The sequence below is a fragment of the Electrophorus electricus genome, chromosome 5, assembly GCF_013358815.1.
Source record: "Electrophorus electricus isolate fEleEle1 chromosome 5, fEleEle1.pri, whole genome shotgun sequence".
Taxonomy (NCBI): domain Eukaryota; kingdom Metazoa; phylum Chordata; class Actinopteri; order Gymnotiformes; family Gymnotidae; genus Electrophorus; species Electrophorus electricus.
Window position 1 is genome coordinate 21255369 of NC_049539.1, and position 22861 is coordinate 21278229.

Below are 22861 nucleotides of genomic sequence, written 5' to 3' on the forward strand. Positions count from 1 at the left end.
GTGTGTGTGTGTGTGTGTGTGTGTGTGTGTGTGTGTCCAAGTTGAAACCTGAGAGATAATCACACCTTTTCTAAATGTATTTATACTCCATAAAAAAGGTTTTTCTTTTTCATAGACCAAGGTGTGATGTTCCCATCAATGGATGTTACAAAGGCACTTTTGATCATTTTAAGAAAGTAATGTTGAAATGGAAATATGTAAATACTGTTTGAATTAGTGATAAAAGAGTGGATTGATTATTTTAGCACATAAAGTGACATTAATGCTAAATTGAATCGATGTATTTGGAAGTAGGTGGGATTACATAGGGGTTAATGCTATAGTGGGATTAATGCTATAGTGAGATCAATGGCTGTAGTACATTTCCAGTTCCAGTTCTAGTATGAGACCCCATGGCCAGCAGCTGCCTGAGAGTGTGAGCTCTCCTGTTCACTATGAAGGACTACATTTATCCTCCATTACAGCCTGTCACAGGAAGAGTCATTACAGTATATACACACACTGTCTTCAAGGGGTCGTATGTTATATGTGAGTGCCACTATTGTCCACGTTTTATATTAATAAACGTCTTTCACAGATGAGGGGGTCTGTGTGTCCTGCTCCGCGCCAATTGCTACTCACATATAACATCCAACGTTACAGTGTGAGTGTTTGTAAAAGCTGATATGTCTGTAAAGCATCCTTGAATCTGAGAAATGTATATATTATTATGTAACTAATAAGAGGAAGAGGAGGAGGAGGAAGAGTCTACTCTGATGTGCAGGGTTCCCCTCCACTAGAACCGCTTCATGTAGGAGATGTTCTATGGACAATGTACAATCAGTGTAGATGGACCACACACAGGTGATGTATTTTCTGTTTATTAAGTTTATTAAGGAACCGTTCATATTACTGGTCAGTAAATGAGTTTATTATTCAAAACTGTGAGTTTAACTATATTTTGATTGTCTTCATACTGAAGTATATTGTGAAGTATATAATGAAAATATAAAACAGCAGATTATACTCACCTTTTGCTGAAGGCACAGTCAGACTTATAAGCAACCAGAAATCACACAGATAGAAACATAAAAAAAAAGAAATCTTGCTATTTGATTTACACATTAGGTTACCTGAGAGTATCCTGAACATGACTGTGCTCAGGCAAGTTAAAGTCTTACCTTCTACGGTGACTCTAAAGGTGAATACAGTCTCCTTATTCCTGATGTCCCATATGATGTAAACGCCACTATCAGACGCTTTCAGCTCCTTCAACTGCAGACTGGAACTGATTGACATTCTCTGCTCATTCTCTGCTCAGAGACACACTGAATTTCATGACCTATGACCTCACATAATCTGACAACGTTTGGACTGTCATCACTAGTCCTGTTAATAAACATCTCCACTGGCTCCGATATGGGCACATCCAGGATAAGAGATTCTCCAGAGGTAAACTGCATGGAAACCTCAGGAGCTGCAAGGACACACACACACACACACACACAGACACACGCACAGATTACCACCAAATGGAATCAACTTATTTTTATTTTCCAATTGCAAATGTTTAGTAGGGAAAATAAAGGAGGACACTTACCCTCTATCCGTAGACTCACATCACAGATCCCTACACCATCACACTTACAGATGTACCAGGTCCTCTTAGTGTAATCGGCATCAGTGATGGTGAGGGAGAGATCTCCCTTCAGTTACTGATCATGGGACATGTGAAATCCCTCCTCTGACTGGCAGGATGTCTGGTCACACTGAGCCAGAATGCCATGTGGTTTACAGGACACAGTCCATGTGACCAGACCCGAACATGTCTGAATGCAGGGGAGAGTAGCATTGTCATGAAGATTCACCTTTAGTGAGCTGAGAGATGATGCAGAATGAAGAACTGGAGAAGAGGAGAAGACGGCGGATGGAAAAATCTGTGTTACACAGCACACACTCAACACATTCAACAGCATACATTCAACACATTCAACAGCACACATTCAACACATTCAACAGCACACACTCAACTTTCTTCAGCTGCTAGATCTGAACCAGTCTTAACTTTTTCATCAAATTAACACTACCTGTTAAAACATTTTATACATTTAATCTCACTACAGTGTAAGTGAGAAAAGCTCATGATTTATGAGACAAGATCACTGCACAAGAACCAGTTCATACTTTCTGGCTGCATAAGTCATTGCTATACCAAAACACCTACTATGAAATACTGAACCAAATTCCCAACTAACAACCTAAGTCACTAACATCTTTGTGTTAGTCAGTAACACCAAAACATATCTTATGAATGAACATGTACATGATTGAAAAAACTGCAGATACAGAGACAGAGAGAGAGTGTAGAATACAAGGAGAAACTGTGTCCCTCTTCAACTTTATATTTGATTTGCCTATGAAAAGATAGATAGAAAGATAGAAAATTTAATAGATAGAAATTTAAACTTTGAATTATCGGTTACAATCTGCAACCCTGGTAACTTATGCAGTGGTGCCATCAGACAATATTTAGTGGGGGACAGATGGGACCAGTGAACATGTGGTGGTACACTAAATTGTGTTACAGCCAGTGGGTTAGGGTTGTGGTAGTACACTAAACTGTGTTACAGCAGAGGGTTAGGGTTGTGGTGGTACACTGTGTTACAGCAGAGGGTTAGGGTTGTGGTGGTACACTGTGTTACAGCAGAGGGTTAGGGTTGTGGTGGTACACTAAACTGTGTTACAGCCAGTGGGTTAGGGTTGTGGTAGTACACTAAACTGTGTTACAGCAGAGGGTTAGGGTTGTGGTGGTACACTAAAAAGGCCTCACAGCACAGAGTAGTTTCAGGCTATGCAGGTTAATACAAAGATACAAATCAATATTATAATAGTGTATAATAAACTGAACACAATTTAATTCCTTATCAGATTATGATATTCTCATGAGATCAGCCAAGGGATCATCAATAAACCTATGAAATTCCAATTTGAATTAATTATCACCAATAAATCAAGGGTGTAGGTTAATGAAACATAAATATTAATAATTAGCTGAGAACAAAAGGTTTTATTTATGTCCAGCACAAATTACAAAAATATTTACAAATATATTCCATTCAGATCAATCTGCTGTAATTTGTTCATCTTAATATTACTAACAGAGGCAGAGATTGAAATGTCAGTATACGAGTGCAAGCAAAAAAGCCCAGATACAGGCTACAGACACAGCATAACACCTAGATACAGGCTACAGACACAGCATAACACCTAGATACAGGCTACAGACACAGCATAACACCTTAGATACAGGCTACGAACACAGCATAACGCCCAGATACAGGCTACAGACAATGCCTAAAGTAGCCAAACACACAGAAATGTAACATGTAACCCCAGTAAATACTGCATAAAGATACACTAACCAAATGCACAGAACTGTACATGTAACCCCAGTAAATACTACAAACACTACAATAACCAAATACAGGGAACTGTATGGGTATCCCCAGTAAATACTGCATAAAGTCTAAATTAGACAAATACAAAATTGTAAATGTAGCCACAGTAAAAAAAAAAAGTAAAATAAAAATAATAACAAATTACACTAAGCGTCTAAGAAATTGTGCTTTAAAAAGCAACAGTGTGGGTATATGAATGTTATTGTGTTTATCTCATATGGTTGTTCAACAAAAAATGTACTTAATGTGATAATCTGTAATTGGAGGTGTTTAATGTATCAGACGTATTCTGATTGACTCTTGAAACGCACTAGAGGACTTCAGGGAAAGAGGCCGTGTAGCCTGAGAAGAGCGCTGGAACATTTGGAAGCAGCACGGTTGCAGCTGTTTGTACTTTTAATGAGCCAAAGTATAAATGGAAATGAGCAGAAATTGTGTATAACGTATTTCTTAAACATAAAACAATACGTTTTATAAATACTGTTTTCCTGGAGGCTTCTTGGTATAGTTTGTGATGGGTGAATGACACCCATTTAAGCTCCACTTCTGAGGGTAGCACATCTAAAATGTCAATTTAACAAAAAAGTAACACAACTTAACAAACCAGATATACACACCAATAAACTACAGCTATATCTGCTACAGACTAACCAACACTAGCCAGCCACATTTAGCCTCACAAGTAAATTCTCAACTTGTAGGAAACAGTGTCAGTTCGGGTGGCTGCAGATCCCCTAGCCACCCCTTGGGGGCACCACTGTACCTAAGGTGTTCGAGTTATTTTAGCTGTTAATGTTTTTCCAATATAAAAATCCTACCCAATATTTAATTTATGAGGTTGTCAGTATTTGTTCCAGAACTATAAACAGGTAAAACCTACCAGCTAAGATCAGTAGACCCATCAGGACTGATCTCAGGATGCTGTAGTTGTGCATATCTGTGGAACCCCTGAAGAGAAACACACACCCCTGATGTTAATACAGGTGTAGGACATCAGTTTAACTATGAGAAACACACACCTCTGAGGCTAATACAGGTGGTAGGGCATCAGTTTAACTGCAAGGTTTAAAGTTGGGCTCTTAGTTGCTTCTGATTCATGTTTTCCACTCCATGCTCTGTTATTTATTTATTTGAGTTATAAAGCATATGTTTATACTGAGAGTACATATGTACTATGTCAGAAACTGAAACCTCAGACTGTATATAATATGTTTATATGGTTGAAACGCTGGGGGAACTTAACTTACTGCTTTGCTTTTGTATTTGACTTTTAGCTAATTGTAATTCCGCTAGACAATCTGCTAGAAACGTAATTTGTATTCACCATGTGTTGAGTCAATACCACTAACATTAATTAGCAAGATTACTTATCCTATTTATAGCATTATAGCCTAAAGCTAATGCTAAGTAGCAGCTAACATCATGAGCATTAGGCTGTACTGAAGCATTTTATTACTCAGTAAAATGCTTTTCATTCTCAAATGTCAGTTGTCACTAAATCATTAATGTTCCAGGTATACATTCAGCTTTGTGTCTGTTCATGTGCTTTACATGCACTGTAGTCAGTGCTGATCTCTTTCACTCGTCACTTATGGACAGCACTCTGTCACTTTATGGCTTTGGTTATGGACACTTGCCAGACATTTCTTATAGATAGTTGCTATAGATGCATTGCCTCTGCACACATGTACAATCATCCTGCACATTTATTTATTCATATTTAAAACTGTGCCACTGTGTTTTGGTTGTAGTTTTCTTTTCTTGCTCTATAATAATAATGTAAAGTCCAGTCCTATCCAGCACACATACTTATTCATTCAAATTCCATGACATGAATGAAAAAATTAATCTTCTTAATTGCTGGATGCTGGGCATGTGAGCATGTGTGTCTCTTTATTTCAAGTAAATAACTGAAGAAAAAGTATTTATTTTCCTGTGTTTGGTATGTTAGCAGAATTTAAATGGTATTTAATAATAATCACAATAAACATTACTTACATTATGAACTGTGAAGACCACTTTAAATTCAAGCAAAAGCACAGCTATCAAGACCCTGAGTTCTATTTGTGGTTTTACTGTCAGTGTGGGATTTTTCAGAGAAGCAAATTACTTATTTTAACACTGCTGGCCCGAGTACCGCAGGACGCACAGACTCCCTTGACAGTGCAAGAGGTTTATTAACATTAAACACAGATGACAAAGCTGGCACTCACATGCATCTATGGTGAACATGATAACATGTTGAACATTGGACGACTAACACATACACATGAAATGGAGATAACACAAACAGACGTTACGGCTACAGCGTTATTTACATATATCGACAGTTACACAAAGTAGCAACAATGACCAACAGGGTGCACTCACTGAAAGGGGTTTGAATAGACAGACAAACATTCACCATTAAACCCTGGGCAGGTGTGTGCAATCCTGGGGGGCGTGGTTACAAACACACACACGAATCCCCCTGCACGCGACAAAGTACCACGTGACTCGTGGGGGGCGGAGCGCTCCGTGACACTTACTTAAACATACATGTATCTAATATGAATTTATTGACAAACTGCTGGAACTGATTCCTTTAACACACATGTGCTGAAAGGCAAGTTTAAAAATCTTCCTTCTTATTCAACTAAGCTGAGATTTTCCAATACAATAAAGCAAAACAATGGATTCCTTTATTCAAGTTCATGTTTATATACACAATGTACAATGTATATGGTTGTGTATATATATGTACAGAATGTACAGAATGTACAGATCCATTTTGTAGAATATTTACAGTTTTTATGTTTTTATGTTACACGGTAATTGAATATATATATATATATACAGAGTTATGTTACATGGTGGTGGTGGTCCCCACAGTTTATCAGTTTCCCTGATTCAGGGCCTGAATGGCCTGTGGTCTTCAGGGAGCAAAAGCGCCACCCTGACCTCTACAGAAAGAAGAGCCTATTGTTGGGATTGGTGCAGTCCTTCACAATCCTCCTGGCCTTGGTCTGGCACCGCTTGTAGCAGATGGTCTGCAGGTCAGGAAGTTCCGTGTGAGTGATGCACTCTACTGAACGCACTACCCTTTGGAGTGCTTGTCTGTCCTGCTTGATGCTATTCCCAAACCAGACTGTGATGTTCCCCGTGATGATTCTCTCGATAGTGCAGGTGTAGAAGTTCCGCAGTACCTTGGAGGGCAGTCTGAAGTCTCTTAGGCATCTGAGGTGGTAAAGACGCTGATGAGCCTTCTTTGCCAGGGAGTTGGTATGGTGGGACCAGGACAGGTCCTGCGAGATGTGAACACCAAGGTACCTGAAACTATCTACTCTCTCCACCGTGGTTCCACTGATCCTCACAGCTTGGTAGTGCCGCTCCTGCTTCTTGCTGCAATCCACGATCAGCTCCTTTGTCTTACTGACGTTTAGGAGGAGATTATTTTCCTGGCACCAGTTTTCCAGGTGTTTAATCTCCTCCAGGTAGGCCCTCTTGTCGTTGTCCGAGATCAGGCCCATGACAATGGTGTCGTCAGCAAACTTGACAATGATGGTGGAGCTGGAAGTGGCTGTGCAGTCGTAGGTGTACAGTGAATAGAGCAGGGGGCTTAGGACACAACCCTGAGGAGCTCCAGTGCTGAGGGTGAGGGTGGATGAGGCGCAGTTGCCCACCCTTATTGATTGTGGTCTGTCTGTTAGGAAGTTGGAGATCCAGTCGCACAGGGATGTATGCAGTCCTAGATCCTCCAACTTAGTAGTGAGTAGGGAGGGGATGATAGTGTTAAATGCTGAACTGTAGTCGACAAACAGCATTTTAACATAATTTCCCCTCCCTTCGTCCAGGTGAGTCAGTGTGGTGTGGAGCAGATGTGCAATTGCGTCATCAGTGGAGCGGTTGTGGCGGTATGCAAACTGCAGTGGGTCCATGGAGTCTGGCAGGGAAGATGTGATGAAGTCTCTGACTAGTTTTTCAAAGCACTTCATCACGACCGATGTGAGGGCAACAGGGCGGCAGTCATTGAGGTCGGAGGGTCGAGGTTTCCTTGGGACGGGGACGATGGTGGATTGCTACACATGAATTTGTTTAATCCCCCAAAATACAAGCAAATACTAGTATTGTAATACTGTATTAAGATGTTAAACTTCATGATTAATAATGATTAATCATAGTCTATTATTGTGATTAACTGGATTAATTTTTAATCGATTGAAACCACTTATTATTAATGAATTAATATTATATACAGATTATGTTTGGTTAGTGATTTTCTAAAGATTTTCAGTGCTGGTTCAGAATCCCCACAGTCCTGTGAAAGATGGAGACCTTCACTGTGTCTGTGCCCTGATATTTCTTACAGTTAATCAGTTAAAAACCTTGAGTTGTGTGCAACATGTGTAATTCATGTGGATGGAAAAAGCTCTTATATGTATCAAAGTTCCCACAGCACACAGATACTGAAACGGCCGTATATGTGCACATTGTTTGGGAGTGTATCTTTGACCTTAATCATCAGTTCACTACATTTACAATACACTATAGGTGGTGGTATCTTTGTCCTTAATCAGTGTACATCAGTAATTCACTACATTTACAGTTCACTATAGGTGGTGGTACCTTTTTCCTTAATCAGTGTACATCAGTAGTTCACTACATTTACAGTTCAATATAGATGGTGGTATCTTTGTCCTTAATCAGTGTACATCAGTAGTTCACTACATTTACAGTTCAATATAGGTGGTGGTGGGAAAAGTGAGGCTTTGTGAAACATTGAGATGTTCAAAACAGTTGTGTTGAAAATAGTTTAAAGGTTTCAAAAGTGTAGTAAAGACTACTGTAGGGGACTGGTATGACTGGCACTGGTTGGCTTTATACTTTGTTCAACCTCGTGTGTTGGCCAGAACACTTAAAGCCATACTGAGTTCAAAGGTGTAATAACAGGCATGGACTTTGATGTTACAGAACTATGAAGTAGAGAATAGGTTAACCAATATTATATAATGCTATGAGATCAAGTCTCTGTCACCAATGTGTGGTCTAACACACAAATACAGATATGACTTTAAATGTCAATGTTGTTTGTAAATGACAACATGCACAATACACAGAAAAGCCTTTTACAGTTATTGTAATGACTAAGTGAGATCATCGTAATGAATAAGTGAGATCAATATACAGTAACTGGTACTTGGGTGCCATCTAGTGACAAATCTCTAGAACTGACTCAATGACTTGATAAACAAAGAAATATTTACATTTATGGCATTTAACTGACACTTTTATCCAAAGCGACTTACAATTCTGACTGAACACAACTTGAGCAATTGAGGGTTGTGAATGTAGATAATTATGATTATGGATAATGAAGATCAATAAAGTAAAATAAAGGAACAAAGTTTCACTTTTATTATAAGATTTATATTTTAAAATGATAGATGTTTTGGGGCTTTTTCTCTTCCCAAATTACCTCCTCAGTCTTGGAAAAGATTCATTCACATAGAACACATGTTGCTGGCATGCACAGGTGTTTTTACCATTATATAAATGTGTGGATATACAGCACATCACTCCTGTCAGTAAACCAGAGGATCTCTCTCTACATACACTTTCTATATATTAATGTCACTATATCTATCCTAACTAGTGCTCACTGGATGTCTCTCACTAGCCTATCAGTCAATATGTCCTATCAATAACCTTCTGTCTACACAACACTGAATCTCCGTCTCTTAAATTCTCTTTTCTCACAAAACCCCTCAAAGTTGCGTTGTGTTTTCTTGACTTGTAAGCATTCATATAGTTTGTGATTGAGACAGACGTGTGATCAGGTTTGTTTCAAACACTGTCAGGTACTGTATGACACTTGTAGAAACACAAGCTTCGTTTAGCCGTGGTCACGTGACATGGCCGTTTTGAGCCACACTTCGGATCAGCGTTTCAAAACGCTGCGCTTCAAAAACTCCAAACAAGCGTAGAAACGTCAGTGTCGACCGTCCAACCCTAACTATAGGTAACACTACAGCTAATGAACTATACAGGGAATCTGAACTGTCCACTGAGAATGTGGACAACATTATAAAATGACTGAAACTGAACAGAAAACTAACTGTAAAAAACACACATCACAGCAGCGACTTCACGTTTAGGACAGAGGAATTTTAACTGGGACCATTTGGAAAGATTACTGACTAACTACAACTTAAAATCCAGATTTACAATAACTGACAATCTATATCTGACCTCGTTAAATTATTTTAAACATAAGGGCGCAATCGTGCTGGGTGTCCGCCATTTTAGCTGCGTATCTTTACCAGGATTTTAATCTTTACTTTAATCCACCTTTGGGATTAAATGACCTACGAATTAAACGCGGAACTATGATCTCACAAAACATGCTGATTTAAACTGCACTGATGTCGCATCTTATCAAACAGAATGAATTTAGTTAGAAATACCTTTAAACACGCGTATCTGCAGTCCGCTCAACCTTCGAAAATGACAGTTCAGAAAATACTTTCACTTCAGAAAATAATTTCGTACAGGAACACCTGAGGGTAAGTAGAGGGCGGAGCAAATGTCGCTCATATGCATCCATCCATCCATCCATCCATCCATCCATCCATCCATCTATCTATCTATCTATCTATCTATCTATCTATCTATCTATCTATCTATCTATCTATCTATCTATCTATCTATCTATCTATCTATCTATCTATCAACATGTCACGATCAACCCACTCCTTTCACATAATAGGGGATTTCGCAATACATAACCTTGGCTTTAGCCAAATGATAGAGGATCCATTCAAATAGGGATTATATTTAAACATATGGCTTTATTCCACATCTTTATTCTATACGTTTTGCAAGTTTGAAACCATGGGGTTTATTTACAAACAGTGTAAAAGTGGCAGTGGGGCTGGTAGTGAATTCCATACCATGGGGGAGACCTTTAAGAGTGGAGCAGCCAGTGAGCAAAATGTCTAATGCCAAAGTATAATAATAAAATTAGTGTTTAGGTAGCCCTAGACAACCACTCACAACAGCTTGCAGTAATTTTCCCATTTCAAATAAATGTCTTACACAGAGCATCAAATTATTTAAAATATATCAGAGGGCACTCCAGTGGAAGTGACTGTAGTAGATCATTAATTTGGGGTACACAGTTCATCTTAAGAATATTAACCTTCCTTCAAATAGAGAGATTTAGGGATGACCATCTTCCAATATTTGCTGTCATTTTCTGGAATACCGGACCAAAATTTTCTTTTACATTATCCAGAAAAGATGGAAAAGGTATATCCAAGTATCGTATACCTTGAACATGTCTGTTCAACTAAACCTCTCACTTCCTCTGTGCTGCCTATATCACAGGAACATGTTTTATCTGTGGCGGAATGAAATGTTGTGAATGTAATTATGAATAATGAAGATAAATAATGTAAAATAAAGGAACAATGTCTCACATTTATTATAAGATTATAATTTAAAATGTTAGTTGTTCTGCTGTTTTGGGGCTTCTTCTTTTCCCAAATTAACTCTTCAATCTGATTGGTGATTTACTGTAACAGGAAATGGCCCTTCCATCTGTTCAGCCTAACTGATTGGTTGGTTACTACAGCCAGTGGCAGAGTCAAGGTCATGCCTACAGATGCTTGACCAGTGTGGGCAATCAGATTAAACAGAATGCAGTGATTGACCAGTGTGGCCACCAGATTAAACAGAATCCAGTGTTTGTATGCTGTGGCTACCAGATTAAACTGAATCCAGTGTTTGAATGGTGTGGGCCATCAGATTAAACAGAATCCAGTGTTTGACCAGTGTGGCCACCAGATTAAACAGAATCCAGTGTTTGAACAGAGGAATGATTTATCGTATCTTGACTGAAGCACTGGAATGATGACGAGCTGTCGCACACAGAAACACATAAAAAAGAAAGCAAAACACGACCAGTGATACTACATGTAAAAGAAAGTAGGACACTAAACACTACAGAAGTGGCTGGTAACAGCATACATCAGGTTAAACACTGACAAGGGCTGACTATTACTCAAGGACTTACATATACACGTTAATGATGACTAACAAGGGACAGGTGTAACACACAACTAACGAGGGAGGGGCGTGATTCACACATACACACACGGATATGGGGAGGAGTAAGAATAGTAAACAGATACTTCATGTCTCTTACCATATATATTTAACATCTCACAAAGCCACTCTGCCTATTGTGGATAATTTTGACTTCGCCAAAAAGTTCCCTTTAGCAGATGTTTTAATTGCAAATATCTCCAAATTTGTGATCTGGGCAAGTTAAATACCTGCACCATGTGGTTGAAAGATTTTAATGAGTCTTGATCCAAAATGTTTTTTATACCCTTCATAAATCATAAATATCTTCTATCTATACATATTTAATATAACACAGTCAACCCACTCCTTTCACATAATGGGGGATTTTGCAATACATAACTTTGGGTTTAGTGAAATGTTAGAGGATTCAAATAGGGATTACATTTAAACATATGGCTTTATTCTACATCTTTATTCCATATGTTTAGCAAATTTGAAGCCACAGGGTTTGAACTACTGTACCATGATAATTTTACTGAGACACAGTGTAAAAGTGGTAGTTGGGCTGATGGTGAATTCCGTACCATGGGGGAGACCTTTCAGAGTGGAGTGACCAGTGAGCCAAACGTCTAAGGCTAAAGTGTATTAATAAAATAAACTTTTAGGTAGCCCTAGACCACCACTCTCAACAGCTTGCTGTAATTTTCGCATTTCAAATAAACCTCACACAGAGCATCGAATTGTTTAAAATATATCAGAGGAACTTCCAGAGGAAGTGACTGTAGTAGATCATTAATTTTGGGTACACACAGTTCATGTTAAGAATATTAACCTTCCCTCAAAAAAGGATTCAATAATTATAAGAAGCGCGGACACTGAATTAACTGGATCAATTACAAACAAAGTATCATCCAAATAAAGCATCAAATTCTGAATTTATATCCACATGGTGATACCAGGACAGAAGGTGAGTGGGGATCCATGACAAGTTCCTCGCGAGAGCTTAAAGTAAATTGAAATATATCCATTAGAGTTTTAGATCAATACTTGGAGCAAAATTAAATTTTTATCCAGTTGGTCCTCTAACATAAATCCACTAATCAAATATGTTTTTCTTTTAGTGCGTTGTTTTTACTTGCCAACACTTGTTAAGAAATAACGGCTATTTCACATGAATCATTTCCATAAAGGCTCCCCCAAATTATTAAACATTTTAAATGCCTCAAACATCATTAAAAGTATTCATTTTGTGTCTGTTGTTGCTGCAATAAATTGTGTTCAAACTGAGACTTTTGAAGTAACATTTACTTCAAAATATCAAATCAGACTAATCGACAGTTTCAGGATAAACAGACCATAGATGTATTTAAAAGATTGTATTTTGGTAACAATGCATCAGGCATCAAAATACAGTAATACATTTAAACAAAAAGTTCCATAAAATAAACGCATTACATCTTATATGTCTGAGATAAAAACACATGGCAGGTTTTTACCCATAAGGCACTGCAAGAGAAGCAGTTGGATTTACAGAGGCACAGAGCAGAAACACCTCATTAATATTCATGAGCAAAATTTTACATGAAACAAGCACAAACACGCATACGTTTAACGATGACAAGAACATTAACCATGACATTAAGACATTACATCCACAATGACCAACGATCTTGCACACTATGACGAGGGTTTAAATACATATAAACAAATGAGGTGCAGGTGTGGCCACAAATGAGGATCCTCCCACTGCACATGGCGGGCCAAACCACATGACTCGCGGGAGTCGAACGTTCCGTGACATCCAAACTACATATTATACCAGCAGCACCAGTCTCTGTACTCCTTCTCTCCTCTCCTTTCATTAATGCCTTCATCCTCCCTTTGGAACCATTTATTTTGATACTGATCCTTAAAGGTTTAAAGGTACAAGCATGAAACTTGTCAAATGTTCAGCTTATTACACTCATAAAATAAACGTAGTTAAGCACATATCTGCACTTAATGACAACTCTACTGATTCTAATACAACTCACTGTTTACAGTCTTTACTTTCTAGTTACTTAATGCCTGTTGATTCATCTTGTTATCTATATGCATCCCGGCTCTAACTCTAGTGAACTGATCTTGCCCTTAGACAGATTACTTCACTTAATTACTTCATTTAATAATAGCCAGCTGATAAAAACAGTAAACACCACAGGGTCTGTCAACCTTGCTCAAAACCAAATGACATGAAGCAGGCCTGTTTCCATAATACATGTCTGATTTACTTAATATTGGAGATTGCTTTACCTGGGCAGGCAAACCTTAGCTACTTATTGAGCAGAATGCTTTGAAATTAATGCAGCATTACAGCATTGGGAAAACCAACCACAACAACTGACCATAATCACCAAGACCACAAGAGAACTCTTGAAAATATAACCTGGACAATAAGGGGAGACTCTTAAATAAAAGGCAACTAAAATGTAAAAGATGCTACAGAAAAAAAATACCTGTTTTTCCACGACTTGACACAAAAGTATTTATATGTGCATTAAATTACATCACAGGATCTCATAGTAATATTTACATAAACAGCTTTATATTACATTTTTACATTACATTTACAGTACTGGGCAGATGCTCTTATAGTGACTGATGTATGTTTATCAGTATGACATCATGTGTGCTCTCTGAGGATCAAACCCATGATTCTGGAGATGTATCTTACTGTACCTGCTCTACCAGGTGAGTTCAGGAGTGCTAACGTCATAAAACTCTGATCATGTATGACTGAACATACATTGATCTTTAACCCCTGAATGGTACAGAGAAAGGCAGTGTGGGTACATATGTGTGTGTGTGTGTGTGTGTGTGAGTGTGTGTATAAGAGAGCGAAGTCATTTATCTTCTCTCAGACTTTCTCATGGTTATTACTGGGAGATCACCTCTGCTCTTCATCTGAGTGGTTTAGTCCATTCATATTAACTCCTCTGTTGTCATGGCTACTGTTCCATTCACTGTACTTCCTTTCTGGAGCTCCTGAATTTTTTTCCTCAGCTGCACAATCACCAGCACTGCTGCCACAAGCCCCGCCCCCGTCAGAGCCAGGAGCACCGTCAACACCGTCACTGTGGAGCTCTGATTGGGACATGGCTGGACTTCTGCAACACACACACAAAGAGACAAAAATGGTCAGAAATTATGAACCACTATTTAAACAGTACAGAGTTATAATTATATGTGTATGCATCAGAGTGAACATGACAGGATCGAGAGGGATTGTGGGATTAATTTACATATTAACACACAGCATAATTACTACAGTGAACAGTGGTATTGGGGGTGAAGTATTTGTAGATTTATTGAGGGTCGTATGTAGAGGGTTGAGCATCAGGAGCAGACAAGGCCAAGCTAAAAAATAAAACATAAGCCACACTAGAAATAAAAATTATTAATTTAGTTGGTTACATTTATTTAGTGCCTTTCTCAAACTCAAGGACGCTTTGCAGGCAGACATCAGCTTTAACACTCAAATCACTCACAGACAGATGAGAAGCAGCAACCAATTTACAAACAGCGTATTCTCCATCAGAAACCAGACCCCTGGGGGACTGAACCAGGTGTAGGAGAACGGGAGGAGATTTAGACCAGGACAGAGCACCAACCATCACTGGACACACACACACACACACACATCTATCTTTATCTATATTCATGCACAACTCACATTGATACAGTTTTAGAGTATCCAGTCATCCTAACCTCCATGTTTTTGGGAGGACCCCAGAGGAAACCTACACAGATTCAGGGAGAACACGGAAACTCCACCCAGAGAGGGACTCAGAGGCTGAGAGGCAAACATGCCAACCATCAAGCCCTGCTGCCAAAAACAACCAACTGTCCCAACTGAACACAAACAAAATTAAGTACAATAACCCTCCCTACTCCCAAAAACAAACAAACAGAAGTAAAGAACTGAGCAAATAAAAATGGTGTCAAACTTCCCAACTACGATTCACACAGGACTACTACAATACACTATACACAGAATAATATTTACAACAGTGAACACGACCAGAAAAAGGGGAAGCGATAAGTCAGAATGATTTAACAAGCAGAGGCCCAAAACCACAATAATCGGCAAACAACACTCACTGAACAAACACAAGCAGCCAGAGCAACAGTGGATATGAATCGCAGCCTGTTGCTTCTTCCCAGGCTTCCCCTTATGCGTGCGGTAGAATGAGGCAGCAGCCCAGGACAATTCCAGCACAGGACAGAAGACTTGATCAGGTGGAGGAGGAACATCATGAAGGGGAGGAGCCACAGGATGTAACATAAACGTAAACAAAACACAAATAACCCTACCCATAACGCAAACAGGGTTGTAACACCTTCAAATACCAACACTTCAATTTTTCTGACTCATCACTCAATAACTCATGATTGTTTTGGTATGAGTAAGCAGGTATCACACCAAGTGCCATAAAACATCAGTAGCTGGATCCAGGAGTGTCCATGTGAGAATCCACCACAAAGAGTCCAGTGAAAACCAACCAGGTCCACATGCTCTATTGGGGATATGCTTAGATAAACAGGACCTCAACTAAGACCAAGACCTCAAACTATGGCACTCCGTCCACGCTGTTTACATGATCCTAGCATTCATAGTCAAACTAATACTGAACCACTGATGTGCATGTAAACATAGTTACTGATACTATGCACAACCCCGTCCCCAACATAGTAATTCTAGGCAACATTAAAATCACAGTAACCACACTTACCTTCCACAGTAACTGTGCATGTCTGTATAATCTCTTCATGCTTAGTGTCTCTGATGCTGTAAACTCCACTATCAGATGGTGTGGTTCCTTGCAGCTCCACAGCAGAGATGAGCGACACTCTCCGAGTGTATTCAGGTTTACACTTCAGTGAGTGTCCAGCCACTGTGCAGATCTGTCCACTAGAGGGAGCAGCTGCATCTGTGCTGTTATAAATCACCTCCACTGACTCTGATATGAGCAAATCCAGCACCAGAGGTTCACCAGGCTTAATCTGAATTGAAGAATTACAGGCTGTGGAAAAAACAATTAGAAACTTCAATGTAATATACAACTCATTTGACCATGTAACCTCAGAACTGCAAATCTGATATAAACATTTAAACATTACACACAAGCTCCTTCTGTTTTCCCCCACATATCTGATATTTGAAGTTTACAATTCTATGTTCTACTTTATTTACCCCAGATAAATAAAGTTCTCTCTGTCTACATAAATAATGGTTTAGTAACAATAACTAGGTAATCCATTGAAGACACTTACCCTCTATCTGCAGACTCACATCACAGAGCTCTCGACCTTTACAGGCGCAGGTGTACAAGGACCTCTTAGTGTAATCAGCATCAGTGATGGTGAGGGAGAGATCTCCCTTCAGGTACTGATCATGGGACATGTGAAATCCCTCCTCTGACTGGCAAGATGTCTGGTTACACTGAGCCAGTATGTCATGTGGTTTATGATATAAAGTCCATGTGACCAGACCAGAACATGTCTGAGTGCAGGGGAGAGTAGTAGCCTCATGAAGATTCACCTTTACTGAAGGAAAAGAGCCTGGAAGACATTAAGAAAAGAGTTTAAAACATTACAGTGGTGCTTGAAAGTTTGTGAACCCTTTAGAAGTTTCTATATTTCTGCAAATATTTGAACTAAAACTTCATCAGATTGTCAAACAGGTTCTAAAAGATAAAAAGAAACTAATCAAACAAATTAAACCAAATATTAGACTGTCATTTATTTAGAGGAAAATGACCCAATATTACATATCAAGGCAATAAATATCAACTTGTAAACAATATTTATTATTTAGAATGTTATTTATTTTATCTGTCATATCCATGCATGATACAGCATATGTATCTATATATAATTATACATATATAATACATCCCACATTAAATAATTCCCTACACAGCTGAACCACAGTAGCTTTTAATGAAAAAATATCAGATTGGTATTGATATCAGGCGACATTCAAAAGCAAGACATCGGTATCAGATCAGTGGAGAAAAACTGGTATCGTGCTCTCTCTATAAATACAGCAAAACAAAAAATAATCAACCCATTCACTTATCTACTTAAATATTCTTGGTTACTCAAAGATGCATTTCTAAGTAAGAGCAGAACTGACTTATACTGCTCATTAGTACGGCTGCAGAGACATCTGTGTCTTCTATGTCTGTGTCTACATGACCATTCTGGTGATCTTTTAATTAAAGGGTTCTGAAATGCAAGTCTATTAGCAAAATGACAGGGAATCTGTCCAATTAAATTCATAAATTAAATAAATTTTGACTCTGGGGGCGGGCCTATAGCAGCCTGGCCCTTCTCCGTGTTGTGAAGAAGGGACTATGACATTATTAATAAAACATTACTGTCTATGTACATGCTACCTTAGCCAGCTGACTATCAATTTTATGTAATATAAAGATGATTAAATAATACATAAAGGTCAAGCAAGTTCAATAGTTCAGTTAACACACCAAAATCAAAGATGAAATTCTGATGACCTAAGAGAACCTGTTTTGACCACTTACCAGCTATGACTGTCAGCAGCTGTAACAGCAAAAACACAGTGACATCTGCTGCAGGACAGCATGACTGAGGAGACAAAAGAGAACCCAGTCAGTACTGTACAGAGGAGACAGGAGAGCCCAGTCAGTACTGTACAGAGGAGACAGGAGAACCCAGTCAGTACTGTAGAGAGGAAACAGGAGGGCCCAGTCAGTACTGTACAGAGGAGACAGGAGGGCCCAGTCAGTACTGTACAGAGGAGACAGGAGGGCCCAGTCAGTACTGTACAGAGGAGACAGGAGGGCCCAGTCAGTACTGTACAGGTAGGAGCAGAGTGATCACTATTAGGAAAAAAGTCAATAATTTACAGTACCCTGATTACAGCACCTGCTATAAAAAATAAACAGGAGTAAACTACTAAACAATATTAGAAACAGGACTAAAGCACCATCTATCCCACAGTAGAAACGGGACTAAACCCCACTACACCTCAGCAGCACAGTAATCCTCCTTTACCAGAGGGGGTTAGTCCAGGGTCCAGAACATCACAGTCCTGCCTGCCAGTACATTGTGTCACTTTAGTTCCCTTATTCCCAGCAGTCATGCTGTGTTTAATATTTCTAGCAACACTAAACTACTAATCAGACGGGACTCATTTTCCAGTCATGTGTACGTAAAGCAACTTTACCAGAAGATCTCTAGAGTGACAGACTCGCACACAGGAGCAGAAACCTCAGCATAAATTACAGACATTTCTGTGTAACGCTGCTGGCCGGAATGCCGCAGGGCAGGACATTTATTAACATTAAACACCAACAACAAAGGTGGCACTCACACAACACTAACGATAAACATGAGACACTTAACATTAAACTAAGAACACACTTACACGTGACTACACAAACTAACGTTACGGCTCAGAGAGCGACATTAACACAAACGGTAGTGAGAAGGAGCTACAGGCCGCGCACACTGAGTTTAAACAGACATTCAACATTAAACCCTGTGCACGTGTGTGTAATCCCGGGGGGCGTGGTTACAAACACGGCTGCGAATCCCCTGCACGCAGCAGGCTGTACCACGTGACTCGTGGGGGGCGTGACAGTGGGACTGGATTTACATATTGGATCTGGATCTGTTACCGTCTCACTACTACACCCACGTGTGATACGTTGCTTTCGCGGGTCGCAACATCTTAACACACATGAGATTTTGAACCCCGGTTCTGTGGTTATCGGCCTGCAGTTTCCCATCTGATCCAGCTCATGAAAGACTTGATGAGCCAGAAAACCTGAAACTGTCCGCCAGTGGATGCAGTTACCAGCCTTAAATGTACATGACAAACATGGTAGTAAACCTGAAATAGATCAATGTAAGTCAGTGCGGTGCCTCCAGAAATGTGTCTACTACTATGCTGATAGTAATAAATCATTTTTAAACCCCCTCGTGATTAAGGACCCGAATGATTCACAGGTTAGTAAATACCCAAAATGACACTAATTTTTTTAAAAGCATATTTCCCTGCACAAAGGAAAGCAATCGCGAAATAACAGAAGCAAATCACAAACAACGAAAATCCATTTAACATAAGTATGAGCGATTAATGCAGTCACCTATTAACGTACCCACGTGGCGGGAAAAAAAAATTCAAAAAAATACCAATATTAATATTTCTCTTACCCTCAGAGGCTTCAGTTGCAAATCAATCAACTGAATAAACACGGAAACTAGCAAATAAATGCTCAATAAAAATGGGTCAATACAACAATATTGTACGTGGATGTTCACAAACGTTTGTTAACTCGTGGGTGCACAAGTGGAGAATGAAGCGTCTGAGACGCACGGGGCTGGTTGTTCCGATACTCACAAGTCCATGACTCATATGGAGAGGAGCCGAAGCGCCACAACAAGCGCCTACTCGCGTCTCCTCTCAGCTTCGTTACAGGTCACGGTACTCTCCCCAATCTCCTGGGATCCAGGCTGCAGGTTGGGACATGCCTAAGCACCGTCCACTAGCAAGTCCATTTCGTGATGGGGAAGTAGGTGTCCTGTGGTGGTTGGTCATTCTGTAACGAAGCTGGCCCGAGTGCCGCAGGTCACGGGGCAGGACGCAGACTTCCTTGTCGGTGAAACACGTTTATTAACATAAAACATATATGACACAGGTGGCACTCAACACTCATAACACTTACAGTAAATATGACTAAACATTAAACGAGGACATATACACATTAACGGGAACTACACAAACCAACGTTACTGCTACAGAGCCAGGAGTTAACACACATAGCGACAATGACCAACACAGGGACACACGGACAGGGGTTTAAATAGACACATTAATACTTAACAATAAATACTGAGGAAAATCTACAGTAAAATCTGAGCAACATTCATCACTTCCTTGGTTCTGAAATACTGAGTTTTAAATCAATACATTTTTAAAGCAACATTACATATTTATCCAGTTGGTCCTCTAACATAAATCCACAGATCTTTTTTTTTTCTTTCAGTGTGTTGTTTTTACTTGCTAAAACTTGTCAAGAAATAATTTTCACATGTATAATTTCCAGACACCCCCAAATTATCAAACACTTAAAACACCTCACACATCATAGCAAAGTATTCATTTTGTGTCTGTTGTTAGTGTAATGAATTGTATTCAAACTGAGACTTGTAACATTTCCTTATTCAAAATATCAAATCAGACTGTAATTGACAGCTTCAAGATAAACAGACCATAGATGTATGTAAAAGATTATATTCTGGTAACAATGCATCAGGTATCAAAATACAGTAATAAATCTAGACAAAAAGTTCCATAAATCATGATTTCTTCTTGTATTTCAAAATAAACAGCATTACATCTTATATCTCTGAGATAAACACATGGCAGGTCTTTACCCATAAGGCACTGCAAGGGAAGTGTATGGATTTACAGAGGCACAGAGAATAAACACCTCATTAATATTTCTGAGCAAAACTTTAAAACATCTTTGGCTCAAAGTAGTACAAACAGAGGAATGAAAAATTAATTTTGTAAAGACAAACATTAAGCAACTCCTGGCAGCAAATTGCATTTTGTACTGACAACATTTGTTTATCAACCCCTTCCATGCTTTCATTAATTTTAATCACACTCATGTATGCAATCCTTCTATAATTTTTCATCCCTCCATCATTGCTCAGAAATCCACTGATATTTTATCTCCCTGGCTACAGCCACCAGGCTTGGCAGAGAAACTCAACAGTGGACCTCAAGCACCAAACTGCATATTATACCAACAGCATTCATCTGTTTAGTCCTCCTCTCTTCTCCTTTCATTAATCCCTTCATCAAATGTTCATCTTATTACTCATACAATAAACATAGTTAAGTACATATCTGCACTTCATAAAGAAAATTATACTGATAGAAATAACTCAGTTTGTATACACTCTTTACTTTCTAGTTACTTAATGACTGTTGATTCATCTTCCTTCAATATGTTTCTCAGCTCTAACTCTAGTGATCTTGTCATTAGCCAGATTACAGACACTGGTAACTAGCAGCTGCATTTAATAATAGCCAGCTGGTAAAACAGTAGACACCACAGGGTCTGTCAGCCTCGCTCAAAACCAAATGACATGAAGCAGGCCTGTTTCCATACACTGGTCTTTGTCCCCTGAATGGGACAGAGAAAGGCAGTGTGGATACGTTTGTGTGTGTGTGTATAAGACAGGCAAATCATTTATCTTATCTCAGACTCTCATGGTTATTATTGGGAGATCACCTTTGCTCTTCATCTGAGTGGTTTAGTCCATTCATATTAACTCCTCTGTTGTCATGGTTACTGTTCCATTCACTGTACTTCCTTTCTAGAGCTCCTGAATTTTTTTCCTCAGCTGCACAATTACCAGCACTGCTGCCACAAGCCCCGCCCCCGTCAGAGCCAGGAGCACCGTCAACACCGTCACTGTGGAGCTCTGATCTGGACGTGGCTGGACGTCTGCAAGACAGACAGACATAAAAATGGTCAGAAATTATGAACAACTCTTTAAACAGTACAGAGTTATAATCATATGTGTATGTACCAGAGTGGTCACTGTGATGGGATCGAGAGGGATTGTGGGACAGAGGCAGTTCAGCTCCAGTTCCTGACAAAAAGATCACAACAGCATCACTGCACAAGATCTTAACAAGTGGATACGCATAATGTTTCAGCAGTTACCATAGTAACCACTTCTACAGATTTGTGTGTGCTCTCTGGTGAGATCAGCACCTCCCACCTCCATATCAGTATCCAATCAAATTCAATCAGGAAGTAACTATTATAGCGATGGAGAACTGTTTAGAAACAAACTAAAACAAATCTGGATCTTGTAGAGAGATATTGTTGTAAATGTAGAATAGAAACATACTCAGAGTTCAAAGTGAATGAACCAGTAGAGAGAATGAGCTACACAAAGGGGGGGTACACAACAACAACAACAACAACAACCACCACCACCACCCTGATCACCACCTGTGCTCCGTCATAACTATGATCACTGCTGGAGCTCCAGTCTGTCATATTAACACACATCATAATTACTACAGTAAACAGTGATATTCAGGGCGAAAAAACATAAGCCACACTAGAAATAAAAATTATTTTTTCATTTTAGTTGGTTACATTTATTTAGTGCCTTTCTCAAACTCAAGGATGCTTTACAGGCAGACATCAGCTTTAACACTCAAATCACTCACAGACAGATGAGAAGCAGCAGCAAATTTACACACAGTGTTCTCTCTATCAGAAACTACAGACCCCTGG

General features: G+C 39.2%; 1 protein-coding gene and 2 long non-coding RNA genes across 8 annotated transcripts in view; 1 reads left to right on the top strand and 2 right to left on the bottom strand.

Annotated features, from left to right (window-relative positions):
- LOC118241406 overlaps positions 1–22861 on the top strand; it is a 91892-nt gene that overhangs the window by 57240 nt on the left and 11791 nt on the right. The window lies entirely within an intron of this gene.
- On the bottom strand, positions 3040–9950 carry LOC118241391. Its single transcript, XR_004776038.1, has 3 exons — positions 9881–9950; positions 4318–4385; positions 3040–3998 (listed from the first exon to the last, which is right to left on the bottom strand). It is a non-coding gene; the product is annotated as an uncharacterized LOC118241391 (long non-coding RNA).
- Positions 12876–22861, bottom strand: part of LOC118241374 — a 328035-nt gene continuing 318049 nt past the window's right edge. For 3 of the 6 annotated variants that reach the window (XM_035526246.1, XM_035526247.1, XM_035526248.1), the window contains 7 exons: positions 22140–22202; positions 21839–22054; positions 19933–20184; positions 18089–18152; positions 16818–17105; positions 16277–16567; positions 12876–14650 (listed from right to left, as the gene is read on the bottom strand). In XM_035526246.1, the coding sequence (XP_035382139.1) occupies positions 14466–14650; positions 16277–16567; positions 16818–17105; positions 18089–18152; positions 19933–19947 (843 nt within the window). In that variant the 5' untranslated portion in view covers positions 19948–20184; positions 21839–22054; positions 22140–22202 and the 3' untranslated portion in view covers positions 12876–14465. The remainder of the gene's footprint in view (positions 14651–16276; positions 16568–16817; positions 17106–18088; positions 18153–19932; positions 20185–21838; positions 22055–22139; positions 22203–22861) is intronic. The other 3 variants (XM_035526250.1, XM_035526249.1, XM_035526251.1) reach the window with 2 other exon arrangements.